Below are 14,054 nucleotides of genomic sequence, written 5' to 3' on the forward strand. Positions count from 1 at the left end.
TATGATATGGAAAAAATAATAGATTATACTTATATATCATCTTGGAACCATTGGTTCTAATCTGCCCTTTCACTAGAAACCATTCAGGAGAAAAGAATAAAAGGTTTCCTTAATTCATAGAGCTTTGAACTTCTGGGGACTACTGCTGGCTTCTGTCTCAAAGTTACATCATTAATAAAAACTATACAGCTGATGCTGCAGCTGAAGTTTTGACCACCAAGTACTCCAATGCTTCTTTAAAATGGAGGAAAATTTACCTTAATATCAAAGGCTCCGGGCTGACCCACTTTGTTATAAAGCTCTAGCTGGTTCTTGACAGGCGTTACCCACAATATCGCCTGATTTAGTTGTTGATGAAGTTCAACAAAATCCTTTAGCAGAAACTCTATTTCTTTTTGTTTTTCTGGAAGATCTTTGGACACCTGAAAAAATACCAGAAGCCATTGTTTTGGTGAAAAAACCAAACAAACTACAAAACAATTTAACTCTACAGATATATACGTTTATATAAAATGTTGAAATTCAAGTACTATATACTGGAAGAAGAGAAAGAGAGAGTAACAATCAAATTATTATGGCAGGTGTCTTGTAACTCAGTTGAAACACAGTCTGTCCTAAAAAACAACCAGCAGAAAACCAAAACACACATACAGAAACCTAAAATAAAATTTAAAAAAAAAGTCAAAAGTTACCATCAGGCTTCTCAGTATTTTTAGTAAAAGAAATTGTTATCTCAGTATACTAAACTGTTTTAAAGCTCAATTTTTAATCAGGAAAAAAAAATTAAAACATGGAATTAATCACTTGAATTATATCTAACCTTTCTTCACCTCTTGAATGTAGATATTTATAAGCACATGTTTTCTTATAAGGTGTTTAAGTTGCCAATTGGATCCAAATATACATAAGCAGATGCACACAGTGAAGAAAAATAATGAAGAATTGTATCATCAATTCAGATCAGGCAACTTGGTTCACTGATTTGCATTCAAAGCAGTCAGATTTTTAACTAAGCACACTCTTCTATGCCAACAATATTAGAAATCAAGAATCGGTGAATGGCACAGTTCAAATCCAGCTCTGAAGCACTTGGAATAAATGTTGGAATGGGCTGGCGATAAACAGGCCAACACAAACCTCCATGCTGTCCTTCCCAGACTGTTTTCTATAGCTAGAGAGGTGAGGTGTCACAACACTACACAATGGGCAACATTGCAAACATACACTAGGGGAGAAACCATCTGTACTTTACAAAAAAAAAAAAAAAAAAAAAAAAAAGCAGCAGCAAATATAGGCCTTGGGTAGATACAGAACAATAGCAGTTCATCAGTAAAATCAGCCAAGAAATATGGTTAATTTTCCATAGCACAAAAAGTAAGGTTTCCCAATGTTCATTTTTTGGAGCATATTTTTACCAAAGTGACCCTCTTAAAAGTAGCAAAATATGAGATTTCTGAGACACGCTATATAAAATATATTCCCTATAAAGTTGAGCAGTATTAATGGTAGCATAACTATCATATTGCCTGGCTACAGAAGTATTAGTACCCTGTACTTCTAATCCCTAATGATGAAATTTTTCAGAAAATAAATCCAAACTCAGAATCACGAAAGCAATGAGTGTTACTAAATCCGAACAACCACCCGCTAGGGGAATGCAATGAACACAACTGTCTCATGACATGTATGTTTCTTCAAAGATTTGTTGTGATAATATTGATCTGTAGGTACCAAAACAATCCCTCTACATAATCCCAGCATGAGACTTTTTCGACCATATGTAAGGGGCATTCGTAATTCAAGAATTTAATTTGTCATATATTACATTATCTCCATTGTTCATTATAGCCACCTCGTAATATCCTATTTAATAAAGACTGACCCATGAAGCAGATTACTTTTACTATCTTCCTAGTCTTTTAAAATATAATCAAAAAATCTGCTTTTCCAGAATGGTCTCAGAAAAGAAAGAAAACAATTAAAAATGCATTCATTTCCCTTATGTGTTAACTCAAAATTTATGCAGACCTTGGCCTAATTTCATAGAAGATTGGTTTCATCTTTCTTACAACTTTTGAATGTTAATCTCTAATGTTTACTAGCTTTAATATTAATGTAAATAAGTTCCACAGAAATACAACTGAAAGCAAATAGGTAGTCATAGGCAGATAAAAATCCAAGCTGACTTCTGAAGGTCTGAAATTTAAATTAATCTACTCCCAATAAACATTAAACAAGTATTTTGGGTGTATCACAGGACAGAGAAAGAAATATTTGTAGAGGTTTAGGGGAGGAGAAGAGAAAGAGGGAAACAACCAATATTCAATGCAGAACAGCAGAAGATGAGTAATTAAGTTTTGGTGACAGACTGTGTTTTAACCACTGTTTTTAAAACATTTATTTATCCCACCTATAATGAGAGGTAAACTGTGATTTAAGTAAATGGAACTTCTTACACATTGTCTCCTGCTCTAAAATTATAGCACAAATATAGGATCATAATATTTTTAATATAAAAATAGAAAAATCAATGTAAATATGAATCAGTTAATTATATACGGAAATTTAATGTCATCTAATTTTACCATTAGATAGAAAGAACAACAGTAAATAAATAAAGAACTTTCACCAGCTCAGGTTAGGGCTACAGATAAGCATTTAACAAGGCAATTCCTTGTAAAGTCCAAGTAATGTGTCACATGCCATTGTGCGGGAATCACAGCCTTAGATTCTGGTTACCAGGGATTTCATTTGCTAGCTCATTGTGGTTTGGTTTTTTTTGTATGCTCTGGCATCAAGCCGTCAAGCTTGCTAATCAAATTAGAGTCTGATGAGTTTAAGGTAATTACAAGTCTGCCTATCAAGCCAAGGCACTGTTGCAGACTGTCTCTTGGGGGACAGCTTGTTTCCTGAGCTAATTCTGCAGCTCACCAGAAGCATAAATTGGAAAATCTCCATGGAGTAATGGACGCGGACATGATGGCTGGCTGTTCAGATTTATGCCCTTTCTGTGGCAGAGGAGTACACGTGGATATGGGGCCCTCCAGGATCTTCCCTACTGTTTTACTCACAGTCCTTCCACCTTGTTATTCACAGCTCCAGGAGCTGCATCCCTGAGGTGGGATTCCAGTGCTGGTGGGAGCTACAACAATCCCACTGCCCTGCTGTTTCTGGGCTCTCTGAATGAGTTCCTACAAGTTCTTGGATGCCGCCAGGAATGAAGGAGCAGCAGCTAGTGTCCCACTTCAAGACTCTCTTCTACATTTTTGCTTTGGGCCCCATCCTCCTTTTATTCACTTGTCTTGGGGTAACTATCCAGTGTTTACTTAATTTCATCCCCTTTAGTAACTTACATCTTTCCCTCCTATTTAAGAAAGACTGCTAAATTTTATCAAAGGATGGCTGATGTTCTGTTCTAAGAGTGACAACAATAGGAACAGTGGCCATAAGGCAATACCTGCAGCAGAGTGAAAACATGGCAAACATGAAATGCTTTCCCCAGGATATGCTTAGGACTGAACATAGGCCTGATGAAGCAGTGCTACAGGCTGGCAAGAAAGACAAGGTGCAAATAAAAAAATGGAATTGAATAAAAGATAACTTCAGTTGGAATATCTTTCTAAAAATCTGGGTTATCCCTTTCAAATTAAATATTTTCAACTTTGCCTTATTTCACAACAGATCGACTTGGACAACACACTTTGGTTTGCAACCACAGATGCAAAATAAATTTGCAAGTGGAAACACCAAAAGTATGGATTATTCTTTCAAAGAAAACAAATCTGAGTTCAACATCAAAGGACTATATACTTTCAATGTTACGTGTCAAAACATTAATCTCAAAGCATGTGATACATCTAAAATTTTGTACTTTAGTTCAAGTGCTAATTAAGTAAGATTAATTGGAAGCTTAGTGACAAGATAATGGAAAATATTTAAGCTCTAAATGGTGAAAGAGCAGAAGAGCTTAATTTTACCAACTGACACTGGTCTTCACAATATTAAATTTTATTCTAACCTGAAACTATTAGATCATTTTCCACATATTAAACTTATTCTAAATTTTGCTCTTTTCATTAAAACACGCACAAAAAGAAATTCACAAAAAACTGCCAGCACAAAAAAGGTAACATCTCTCAAAACATAAGAATATCTGAAATTTGAATAATTGCATACTTTCAAAACTTAGGTTTCATCTAAGTATTTTAATTTCTTCTCCTTATGAATTCTAAAATTACTTGCATTGCTACTTCTGTTCCATCTGAACCTGATGTCTTGCATGATCTTCCCCCACAAGTAGCCTAAACAACACAGTACTATGTTGATTCTATCCCTACCCCAATCGGATTACTTTGGTTCAAAACCTTACATGTGCTCATCTTGGCAGTTTAGATCATCTTGATCATTTCCCTTGCTCTAGTTTTCCACTGCTGTTTCTCGCTTTAGCTTTAGATAGTTATTTTTCAGTCTGCACACAGTTGTGTGCATGCACTATGGGAAGAATTAGAGCTCTGCAGATGGAAAGGAGCATCAGTTTATGATAACAGGTACAAAGGGAGGAAAGATTTTTTATAAAGTATGTCACCTGATGTAAAATTATATTCTGTTTGCCCGTTCTGTTTAATTCTTAGGAATATCCAGAAAGTAGATACAATTAAAGCAGTATAAATTAAAATAATGGTTGTGGAGTTACGGCTCAATCTTTTAGCTCAGGAACAATGCTCAAAATGAAAAAGTTGAAACTAATTAGGTAGACACAGTAAGCAAGAAAGATCCAATATTGGGGAATAGTTTTGCAGAAGTCAGAAATGTTATTGCAAATGAATTAACTTGATGAGTTATATTACTAGTAAGGCACCACTATCAACAAAAGTAAGGAAAGCCACTGAAATGACTTGTACATATTACATTTCAAGTGAATGATGCCTGATTTCAAAAATCACTTCTCTCTCACAAGTCAACCTCTTTCCCTGTTTACCTGAAATGAACAAAGAGAAAACAATGCAATTATTACCCAGCTGTTCGAGAATATAGATGAGGACATGCATCTCTTCAACATGTAATTTAAAAAAAAAAAAAAAAAATGAAGAATTTTCTTAGTGGTAAATGGAGAGCAAAGAAATCCCAAATTCCAACATTTTAACAGTAGTGAAAAACTGTCAGTTTTTTTCCTGCAATACTAAAGTACCCATTTCTCTTGCTATCTGCCTCACCAAACTCTAATAGGACAGCACTTATAAATGGATCTTATTTTGAGGAATCTGAGAGTGGATTACAATTTAGCTATCTTGATATGCATAACAAGATAAGCTGCAATAAATATGAGTAAAAGTATGTTGTGGGATATCTGTGAAGACTGTCAACAGCGTTATTTTTATATGCCTCTCTTGAGAGGTTCACTTGGATATACAAAGCACTTCATGAAAATGGGCTTCAAATGTAGGATAACAGATAGTATCAGGTTTAAAAAAAAATCAGAATTGCTTGAATAGAGAAAAATGAAGCATTCTGTATGAAGAATTGAGGAATTTTCTGTATGAATTTCTTCGTTTACTAAAAGTAAACCAAGCAGCAGCTTCTTCTTTACCATTCCACTTCTGAAAAAAATGCAAATATCAGGAAAAGAAGAGACAGTGACTGACTGCACTGCAATCAGCGCAGAGCATAACTGGACTGAAAGCAGGTTTGATGTCATCCAAGTGAGGACTTGGATAATAAAAAAATAATTGAAGTCATAACAACTATTAAATGCAAACTTCAATCCAGACTTATTGATAAATCATAACCGACACTTCCATAGCACTTGTAAGATGATTACATAAAACAGCAATTCTTACAGCCACTGTTCAGAAAGTTTTATCTGCTCAAAAATCACCATCCCTAGAGCATGTACAAAAGAACGATTTAAAATGAAAGGGGGAAAAGTTAATTTATATGCATCATTTCTTCATGAAAAACAATCAGTGTAGGAAAGAGTTTCATATAAGTTCAGTATAGGATGCCACTTAGTTAATTAACTGGGCCGTTTGCATTAGCAAACTCAATATTGACTTTAAAACAAAATCTATGTCATTCCTTTAAACTCATGAATATTTATGAGCCATAGTGTCTCTGACAAAGTTGGAGTAAAGACTGTATTATTAGAGGAAGATTAAAGGAGGCTACTAAAAATATGTATCGATTTCATTTGCTAAATATAGAAGAATTTTATTTGCTTTGTATCTAGCATTTCATGTTTCCTTGCAGGGCTCCCAGGACCTGACCTTGGCAGGTGTTTATTTGGTCTTTTTTTTTTTTTTTCAAAAACTTCTTAATGGGATATTTATAATATTTTCAACTTTCATTTTTATTAAAAATTCTTTTTTTTTTCCTCATCAATGCAGAAAACTAAAGCAGTCCAAAAAAACAATGCCCCAAACAATTTTCTGCTTCATCTGGCTGTCTAGCTTTTGAAAAAGCAAACAAACATATTCCTCCACCCCAAAGATTTGCTTTGTTTTTCTTCCATGGTAATATGATCATGTATATCACAGTCTGCATTTTTATATGTAATACTTGTAACTAATTGTCATTCATTCTGCTCTCCACTATCTCAGCAATTCTCCTTTGTCAAGGACATTTTTGAGCACACGACCCTCCACCTTAAATCTCTGCTAAATAATCTAGTCCAGGAATTTCTTTTCTTTATCATTTTTTCTTACACAGTTCCTGAAATCCAAAAGCAGCCTTAGAGTATAGTTCTTCCAGTAATTCTTAATGAAGGATTTTCTGACAGGAAAATTATTCTAAAATAAATGCATAATGCCCTAAATGTCCTTTCCCAGGTTTACAGCAGAAAGTACCATATGTATCCCTCAGGCTACATAGAGTTCTGTGAGGCCCTGAAATGGTTAAGGGCTTAAACTTAGGGCTTTGCTCATTATAGCAAAATTATATAAAGAAACTGCAACCACCAAAGCCCACTCTCCACGCAAATGCGCTCCCTGATGGGAAGTGGACTGTGAGCTAAGCCACCTGATGGAAACTTGAGGTAAGAAAAAGGTGATGCTATTGTCCAATTATCTCAGGTCTAGGGAGAAGTAAACAAGGCTGGGGGGAGAAGAATCTATCCACAAAGAAAGCCAAACTCAGCAGTTGTGCTGAGAATCAGCTCTGGCTGGGTTCAGGGTGGGAGAAGGTGAGTTTTTGAGTGTGTGACAGGAGTGAACACCTATCTTCACTTACACAATCTGGCTCAGTTGTAAAACCTCCCACCCCAGGAAGGCCAGATCCACAGGACATTCATGTGAGAGGTAGCTGAGGAGGTATCATAAACCATCAAAGACCCCCAAAGAGTCCCCCGTATTCACTCCTGAGGCCTTGCACCAGATGACTTCATGTGATGCAGAGTGAAACAGACCCAGAATCAGTTGCAAGAGACTGTGTCAAACTTCTCCCCTGGGGAGGCACCTGAGCATTCCCACCTTGCCTGAACATATATTAATCCATTGAACTCTATGTTTTGTGGGACCCTTGCCACTGAGAAGACCAGAAAAAAAGGATCAACAGGACACCATCAGGTTTCATGAGGAAGTTGTAACTGTAATGAGTTCTCCCCTCAGTCTCCTCTTCTCCAGGCTGAACAGACCAAGTGCCCTCAGCTGCTCCTCACACAGCTTCCCCTCCAGACCCCTCACCATCTTTGTTGCTCTCCTTTGGACACTCTGTAACAGCTTAATATCTTTTTGATACTGAGGCACCCAAAACTGCCCCCAGCACTGGAGGTGAAGCTGCCCCAGTGCAGAGCAGAGCAGGACAATCCCTCCCTCGGCCTGCTGGCGATGCTGTGCCTGAAGCCTCTCAGGACATGCTTGGCCCTCCTGGCTGCCAGGGCACTGCTGACTCAGATTAAACTTTTCATCAACCAGGACCTACAAGTCCCTTTCCCTGGTGCTGCTTTCCAGCATCTCATTCTCCAGTCTGTCTGTACATCTAGGTTTGAAGAAAAATTTATTTCAGACTATTGCATTTGTGGGAATTTTAATTACAAACACATGTTGCTATACAGACAGGTCTATATAATTAAAGTATAATCTTTATCTTGTAAACAGCAAAGAGTAAAACATTGATTTTTAGGCCCCTATGGTCTTCCTTAATAGAGATGGATGAAATACCTGACAGACAATGGCAGTGTCTGTCTTGAAACTGAAGTTTTAAAAAGCCCAAACCATTGTCATTGATTGGTGTGCAGTAATATCTGAGCATTGTTCATTACAAGTGAAATCTCTCTCAGATGCATAGAACATTGTTGTAAAAAAAAGTGTAAGGATTTTCCTGAAGTCACTTATTTGGTATCTGGTAATTCAGCTACATCAATATTACCTCAGTGTAGCTGTCAGCACATATGTATTGACAATTAGTTCTTCTTACATTCAAAATACTTGGCATAACTTCTTAAATATATGATTAATATATGCTGGATTTGTGTGGCAAACAAGAATAAAAAGGAATTTTAAGGTGGTCGGTAAGATAATATGATATATATTGTATATATACACACGTACATGTATTTAATCATGCTTTTATGGCCTCATTGGCTAATTCGGACTTTTACCCCTGAATGAATTGACTGTATTTCATAAATATTTTTCTTTGCTTAGATTTTAAAATTTTAATTAATACTAGCTACTAGCAATAGGCAAATTAAAAAAAAAAAAAAATTAAGCCTATATATACTTGTTTCTTAGAGCTTGTGACATTCTCATATTTGTCCAATGAACATTTACGTCAAACTTAATTTTGCTATATGTGAGGTCGTTTGTGAGTATAGCTGATGATAACATGAATGTGGGCTACACCTAATTATCCATCAATGACAAACTGTCACGAGTAATTCAGCATAACAAAAGACTTTATTATATTTAATGGATTCAGGTCACCCATTAAATGAAAGTAAATTCAGGAAAATGTCAACCTTCTGATCCCCAAAATGCCAGTTATACTATTCTTATTTCAAATTGAAAGAACAGAAATCAAACTGCAACATTCATTTTCTAACATATTTTCCCCTCCATACCACAAATAACAGTAGCAATTGCAGTAGTTCCAACTGTGAGCTAGAATTAAGTTGCACTGACATGTTGGAAATTTTATGTCATTGCAGGTAATCTATGAATAATTTCTACTCAAGGCAAGTTACAATACATGAACTATAACCTTGTTGTGACTTTGTGTTTCTGCACTTTTGGGCCCATCTGTTTCTCTCTACACTTGATCAACCAAGCTAAGACAACCTATGCCTGTTCTGGTGGTACAGAAAATGTTCACAAATTATAGCCTTGTCACTCCACTTTAATTTTTATCTTGTCCACATAGCACAACAAATTGATTTGCTGTGGTAATAAACAGCGAAATAGTCTCTTCAGTGTCTAGTAATTAGAACTAATACTAGTAGACAAATTAAAAGGCAGCAAAACAAAATGTCTCCAACAGGCACTTATAATAACCTTCATAATACATACACTAGATGTTGTGAAGACTAAGGTGGATAAATGAGGAGAATGCTGATTTTGGCATCCAGCTTACTTTCAGATAATTTAGCTCATCGCTCTTGGCTGACACCAGACCAAGAATAATATTAAAGAGTAATAAACTCCTTCCAGCAAACCTCTGATTCCATGGTTCACTAGTCTCAGACCTAATCTATCAATCCATTTACTGCACAGTAAAAGGTAAGAAACCCATTACAGATCTGTTACATGCCATGGCAGGTGGCATATAACATGAACTGAATTCATCACAAATTCCAGTGCCCAGTACCCAGTACCTTTTTGTACGCTTTGAAGCACTAGGCAGTTGCCTAACTTGGCTATTACAGCAGAAGATACTTTAAGCTTTGAAAATAAATGAAAAATTCTTGATGTGAAAGCATAAAAATGGTCATAAACCACTTCATTTTTTCTTAATATTAAGACTTCACAAAGATAGTGCTATTTTCATTTTTACAAGAAATATTGGCTTTGGAGAGGGTACAATAAGTAAAACCAGGATAGAATTTAAAAGTCATGCCTTTCAAATGTGGGCTTTAATCTTCATTCTCTGCTTAAACTATACTGTATTAGGTAACAGCCTATTAGAATCACTATTTAATAAAGTTATCTAAAGAAACGCCATGTTAAAATTATTCCTATCCAAAGGAAGATAAACTCCTCGCATATCTACTCTCAAGGTCATCAGCACATGATATAAACACCCAAAAGCAAAGACAATTCTGAAGTAAAAGCTAAAAAGATACTTTTATGTGACTTTAATTCCTTTCATACTAAATTTCTTTTCTAGGTTATTTCCATTGCTGTAGGGCAACAGTTTCTGTGACTATAAAGAAGGTTTGAACATTACTTATTTCAAATATGTCTACCTTGAAGGTTAAGACTCCTAGGTGTTATTCTCTATTCCCCTGCTTGGCAGATCAAGGCAAAACAAAAATTTGTGATAACTTCAGGAGATATTTGGCCACATTCTCAGCTGGTGTAAATTGTCCCAGCTTCTCAGAAGTAAACAGAATTACCCTAGTGTACACCAGATAAGGACCTACCTTACATTATTTGTGTAACTGTCATGTATGTTTCATGTCTTGAAAATAGTATCATACTGAAAAATGAGATAATCATAAATAGTTGATTGTTACATGTTCATTTCTAGCAGAGATGCCAGAAAAGAAAACATGGTTTGAAGCAAAGGATTAAAGCATAGGATACCCTCTTAAGAGAGGGTGGAGAGACAGAAAAGCCCCGGAGAAATCTCTGTGTAATGATGTTAGTCTACTGTGCTTTGAGGAACACAAAAAATATATCCTCATCAAAACAACTGACTATAGAATCATCCTCAGGTGACCTAAGAAGTTTGCCTGATATAAAAGTGCCCATCCTGTGAGCCTTGCTCACAGTAAATATCTGTGGGTTTTTCCAGTTCTTACATATCTACAGCTGAATGAACATTAAGTTTCTATGTCAGGCTTGCAGGGTTTCTTTCCATGATTTCTAGTTTTAATTCATACCCTAGATTTTCAGGGCAGAAAGTGAAACAAATAATTGAGGATCCTACAGAAATCATGAGTATCACCAAAAAATATGCAAATGAAAAAATAATTATTTTTCCCTTCAGTATCATTGGCAAAAATCTTACAGAACCCCCAAATAAGCTTCTTTTTGTTTTGTTTTGTTTTCTACAACTGTCAAGATCACAGAGAAGACAGAAAACCTGAGAAAGAGAGCACCTTCAGAGAAGATGTTTGGATTTCAATATTGCAATTTTCAAACGCAATTTCTGTTCATGTAAAAAAAACTAGACAAAAAACCCACAAAAAACCCCAAACCACGGCATTTTAAAGACTCTTTACATTCAGAGACCAAGGAACAATGAAAACTCAGTTTTATACATCTCCATGGGTAGATAACAAAAATAAAAATGATGTGGTTAAGTAATGATCTCAAATGGAGGATTAATTTTCTTGGTTTAGTCTCTTTTAGTAGTAAATGAAATTTTTCAAGTAATAAAATCCAAGAATAATTATCTTGCCAGACACATTAGATCTAGGAGACATAAAATTCTAAAAATTCAGTAAATTGTAATGGTTCACTAAACAGTAGTTTTGTCTCCCATATTTCACCCAAACCTAAGTATTTTCAACAACATTCATGGTTCCTCTGACTGTGATGAGAGACCTGAAACATTTTTGCATCAGCCGGCAGAAAATGAAAATTCCAAGTTTTTAGGTATATGATTAATCAGTAAAATGATACATTCAGTGAAAAATTGCAGACTTTCTTGAAATATATTTATGTAATCTGACTAAAAATAATTTTTTTTCCTGACAACTTATGCTGTCTTTTTAAAATCACAGCTTAAGTATTAACATGGTCCCTGAATTCAGCTATGTACATGCTTCCTTCAGCCAGTAAATAACACTATTTTGATCTTGAAGTGTTCTGAATTTTTCTATATACATTGATTTTAGAAGCCCATTTGTAGAGGAAAAGATACTTCTGTACAGCCACTGAAATAATGATTTATGTGTCCAACCTGGAGTTTGTGAATGTGATCAATATTTATTATCCATTTTGTTTGAGTCATTAGCTAATATTCTGAACTTTGCCAGACTGCTCTTGTTAGGACGAAACTAGTAAGACTACCACACCAAGTTTTTTTTTATTTCTTAGGTCTGTGCTTGAAATTCAACTGTGTTTATGGAAATGGTAAAAAAAAACCAACCCAGGATGTAATATTCTTGACCAGAAACTCTACCTTGTCTTTTCAGTAAGGTACTCAGAAGATTATTTTCTCACTTTTTCCCCCCCCAGAACTAAACACAAGGAATTATTTTTCCTTTTTCCCTCAGCATCCTGGTAACTTTAACAAACAAATACCACAGGTTAATGTCCTAAGATGACTTTGCAATCAGTCTCAACAGAAATCCTTCAGCTGATTCTACCTTGATTTTTTCCAACCAGGCTAATCCATACCTTGGGTGATAGTACTCTGGACAATGCTTTCTATCATTTCTACCATGAAAACACTCGAATTATCTACCTCTCTTTACCATATCTACTACTCATTTTCACCAGTTTTCAACAAAAAAAGTATGCAACTTCAGCAATAGAAAAGAACAAAATCCTCCCCCACTTCTTTCCGTCAGTATGGAGATCCCAGAAAGCAAAATACATGGTACTTTGCTGCACAAAAACCAGAAGTGAATGTTCAAGGTTGGAAGAGGTGTGGTAGAAGGTGAAACAGTGGTTGCAGTGTCCACCTTGGGGTTGAGAACAGGAGAGAATTGAGAAGTGATTCCATAAAGAAAATCAAACATTTGTCTTTCACACACCTGATCACAAAATCTGGTATATTTGCTGCACCAGCAAAAGAGCCAGTCTATAAGAATGATGCTCTGCATTCCACCCTTAAGCAGAAGAACTGTAATTTAGGGAGTATATTTGAATGCAACATCATCAGTCCAGTCACTAATGGTCTCAGTTTGCTATCACTGTTTCTCAGAGCAGTGTATTGTACCCATTTTTCTTCCTCAGGGTCATTATGTCATCATCACAAATGTCTCTTCATACAGAGAAAAATTATACATACCAGAAAATATGTAATACAAACTTTCACTGCAGATTAAAATTTTATACCACAGTTATATCAGCAATATGTCTAACCTTTAACAAACGATGGTTAGCCTCCTTCAGTGTACTCTCAAGCTTATGTTTTGTGTCTGGTTTCAGTGATGTGCTTCCAAGTGCTATTCCTCCAGTTTCATTTAATCGTTTCAGTATTCCCTTGTGGTGCGGCAGCTCTCCAACTCTTAACTGGAATAGACAAATACAGCAGTTAAGATGAACTGTGGTAGAATTTTCAGCTCTCTTCCCTTAACCCTTATTGATTTGTGTATCAGCCAAAGGAATAAACTCAATTCAACACAAAATAACTGTTGCTTTCTGAAGGTAGAAGACTAAACAAAAAAAACCAAAAGAGACTGTATAGGTAAATCAAGTCTAAAGAGAGTTTTACACGACAAAATACAGGGATTCTCAGGATATTAATCACTATTACAAATTCCAGCCCTGGACACTCAATACTTCATGTATATCAATTTTAATAAGCTTATATGGTATGGAGCAAGCATTTTGGAGAAGTGCTTTAATATGTTCCAGGCTGTGAACAGTCACCCAGATGGTATCTGGCAAAAAGTCCTCCACTCCAGTTTAACCTCTTAATTAAGAATGTTCATGTATGTTCATTAAAAAAAAAAGGAAAGCCAAAAGGAAATGCAAGGCGGCATCAAAATGTACCACTTCCCACCATGTATGGTGTTACTGAAAACCTATATTGTCAAAGTGACTTAATATATCAAGTAAGGTTAATGTTGCTAAAGGACAAAGTTCTTCAAGGGTTTTATTGTTGTGGGTTTTTTTCCTTGATTGTTTGTTCTTTATCATTAACAAAAGCAGGGAAGTATGAAATGAGCCATGCTGCAAGGCAAGGCATGTGCTCCATTAGGATGTATTCTCTTTTGTGCAGCT

At 35.6% G+C, this 14,054-nt stretch overlaps 1 protein-coding gene across 12 annotated transcripts in view; it reads right to left on the reverse strand.

Annotated features, from left to right (window-relative positions):
- The window catches only part of DMD (dystrophin), a 1,090,817-nt gene that overhangs the window by 369,986 nt on the left and 706,777 nt on the right, over positions 1-14,054 (reverse strand). For all 12 annotated transcript variants that reach the window (XM_048288642.1, XM_048288670.1, XM_048288700.1 and 9 more), the window contains 2 exons: positions 13,191-13,340; positions 258-422 (listed from right to left, as the gene is read on the reverse strand). In XM_048288642.1, coding sequence (XP_048144599.1) covers positions 258-422; positions 13,191-13,340 — 315 coding nt within the window. The remainder of the gene's footprint in view (positions 1-257; positions 423-13,190; positions 13,341-14,054) is intronic.

The sequence above is a fragment of the Corvus hawaiiensis genome, chromosome 2, assembly GCF_020740725.1.
Source record: "Corvus hawaiiensis isolate bCorHaw1 chromosome 2, bCorHaw1.pri.cur, whole genome shotgun sequence".
In the NCBI taxonomy this organism is placed as follows: domain Eukaryota; kingdom Metazoa; phylum Chordata; class Aves; order Passeriformes; family Corvidae; genus Corvus; species Corvus hawaiiensis.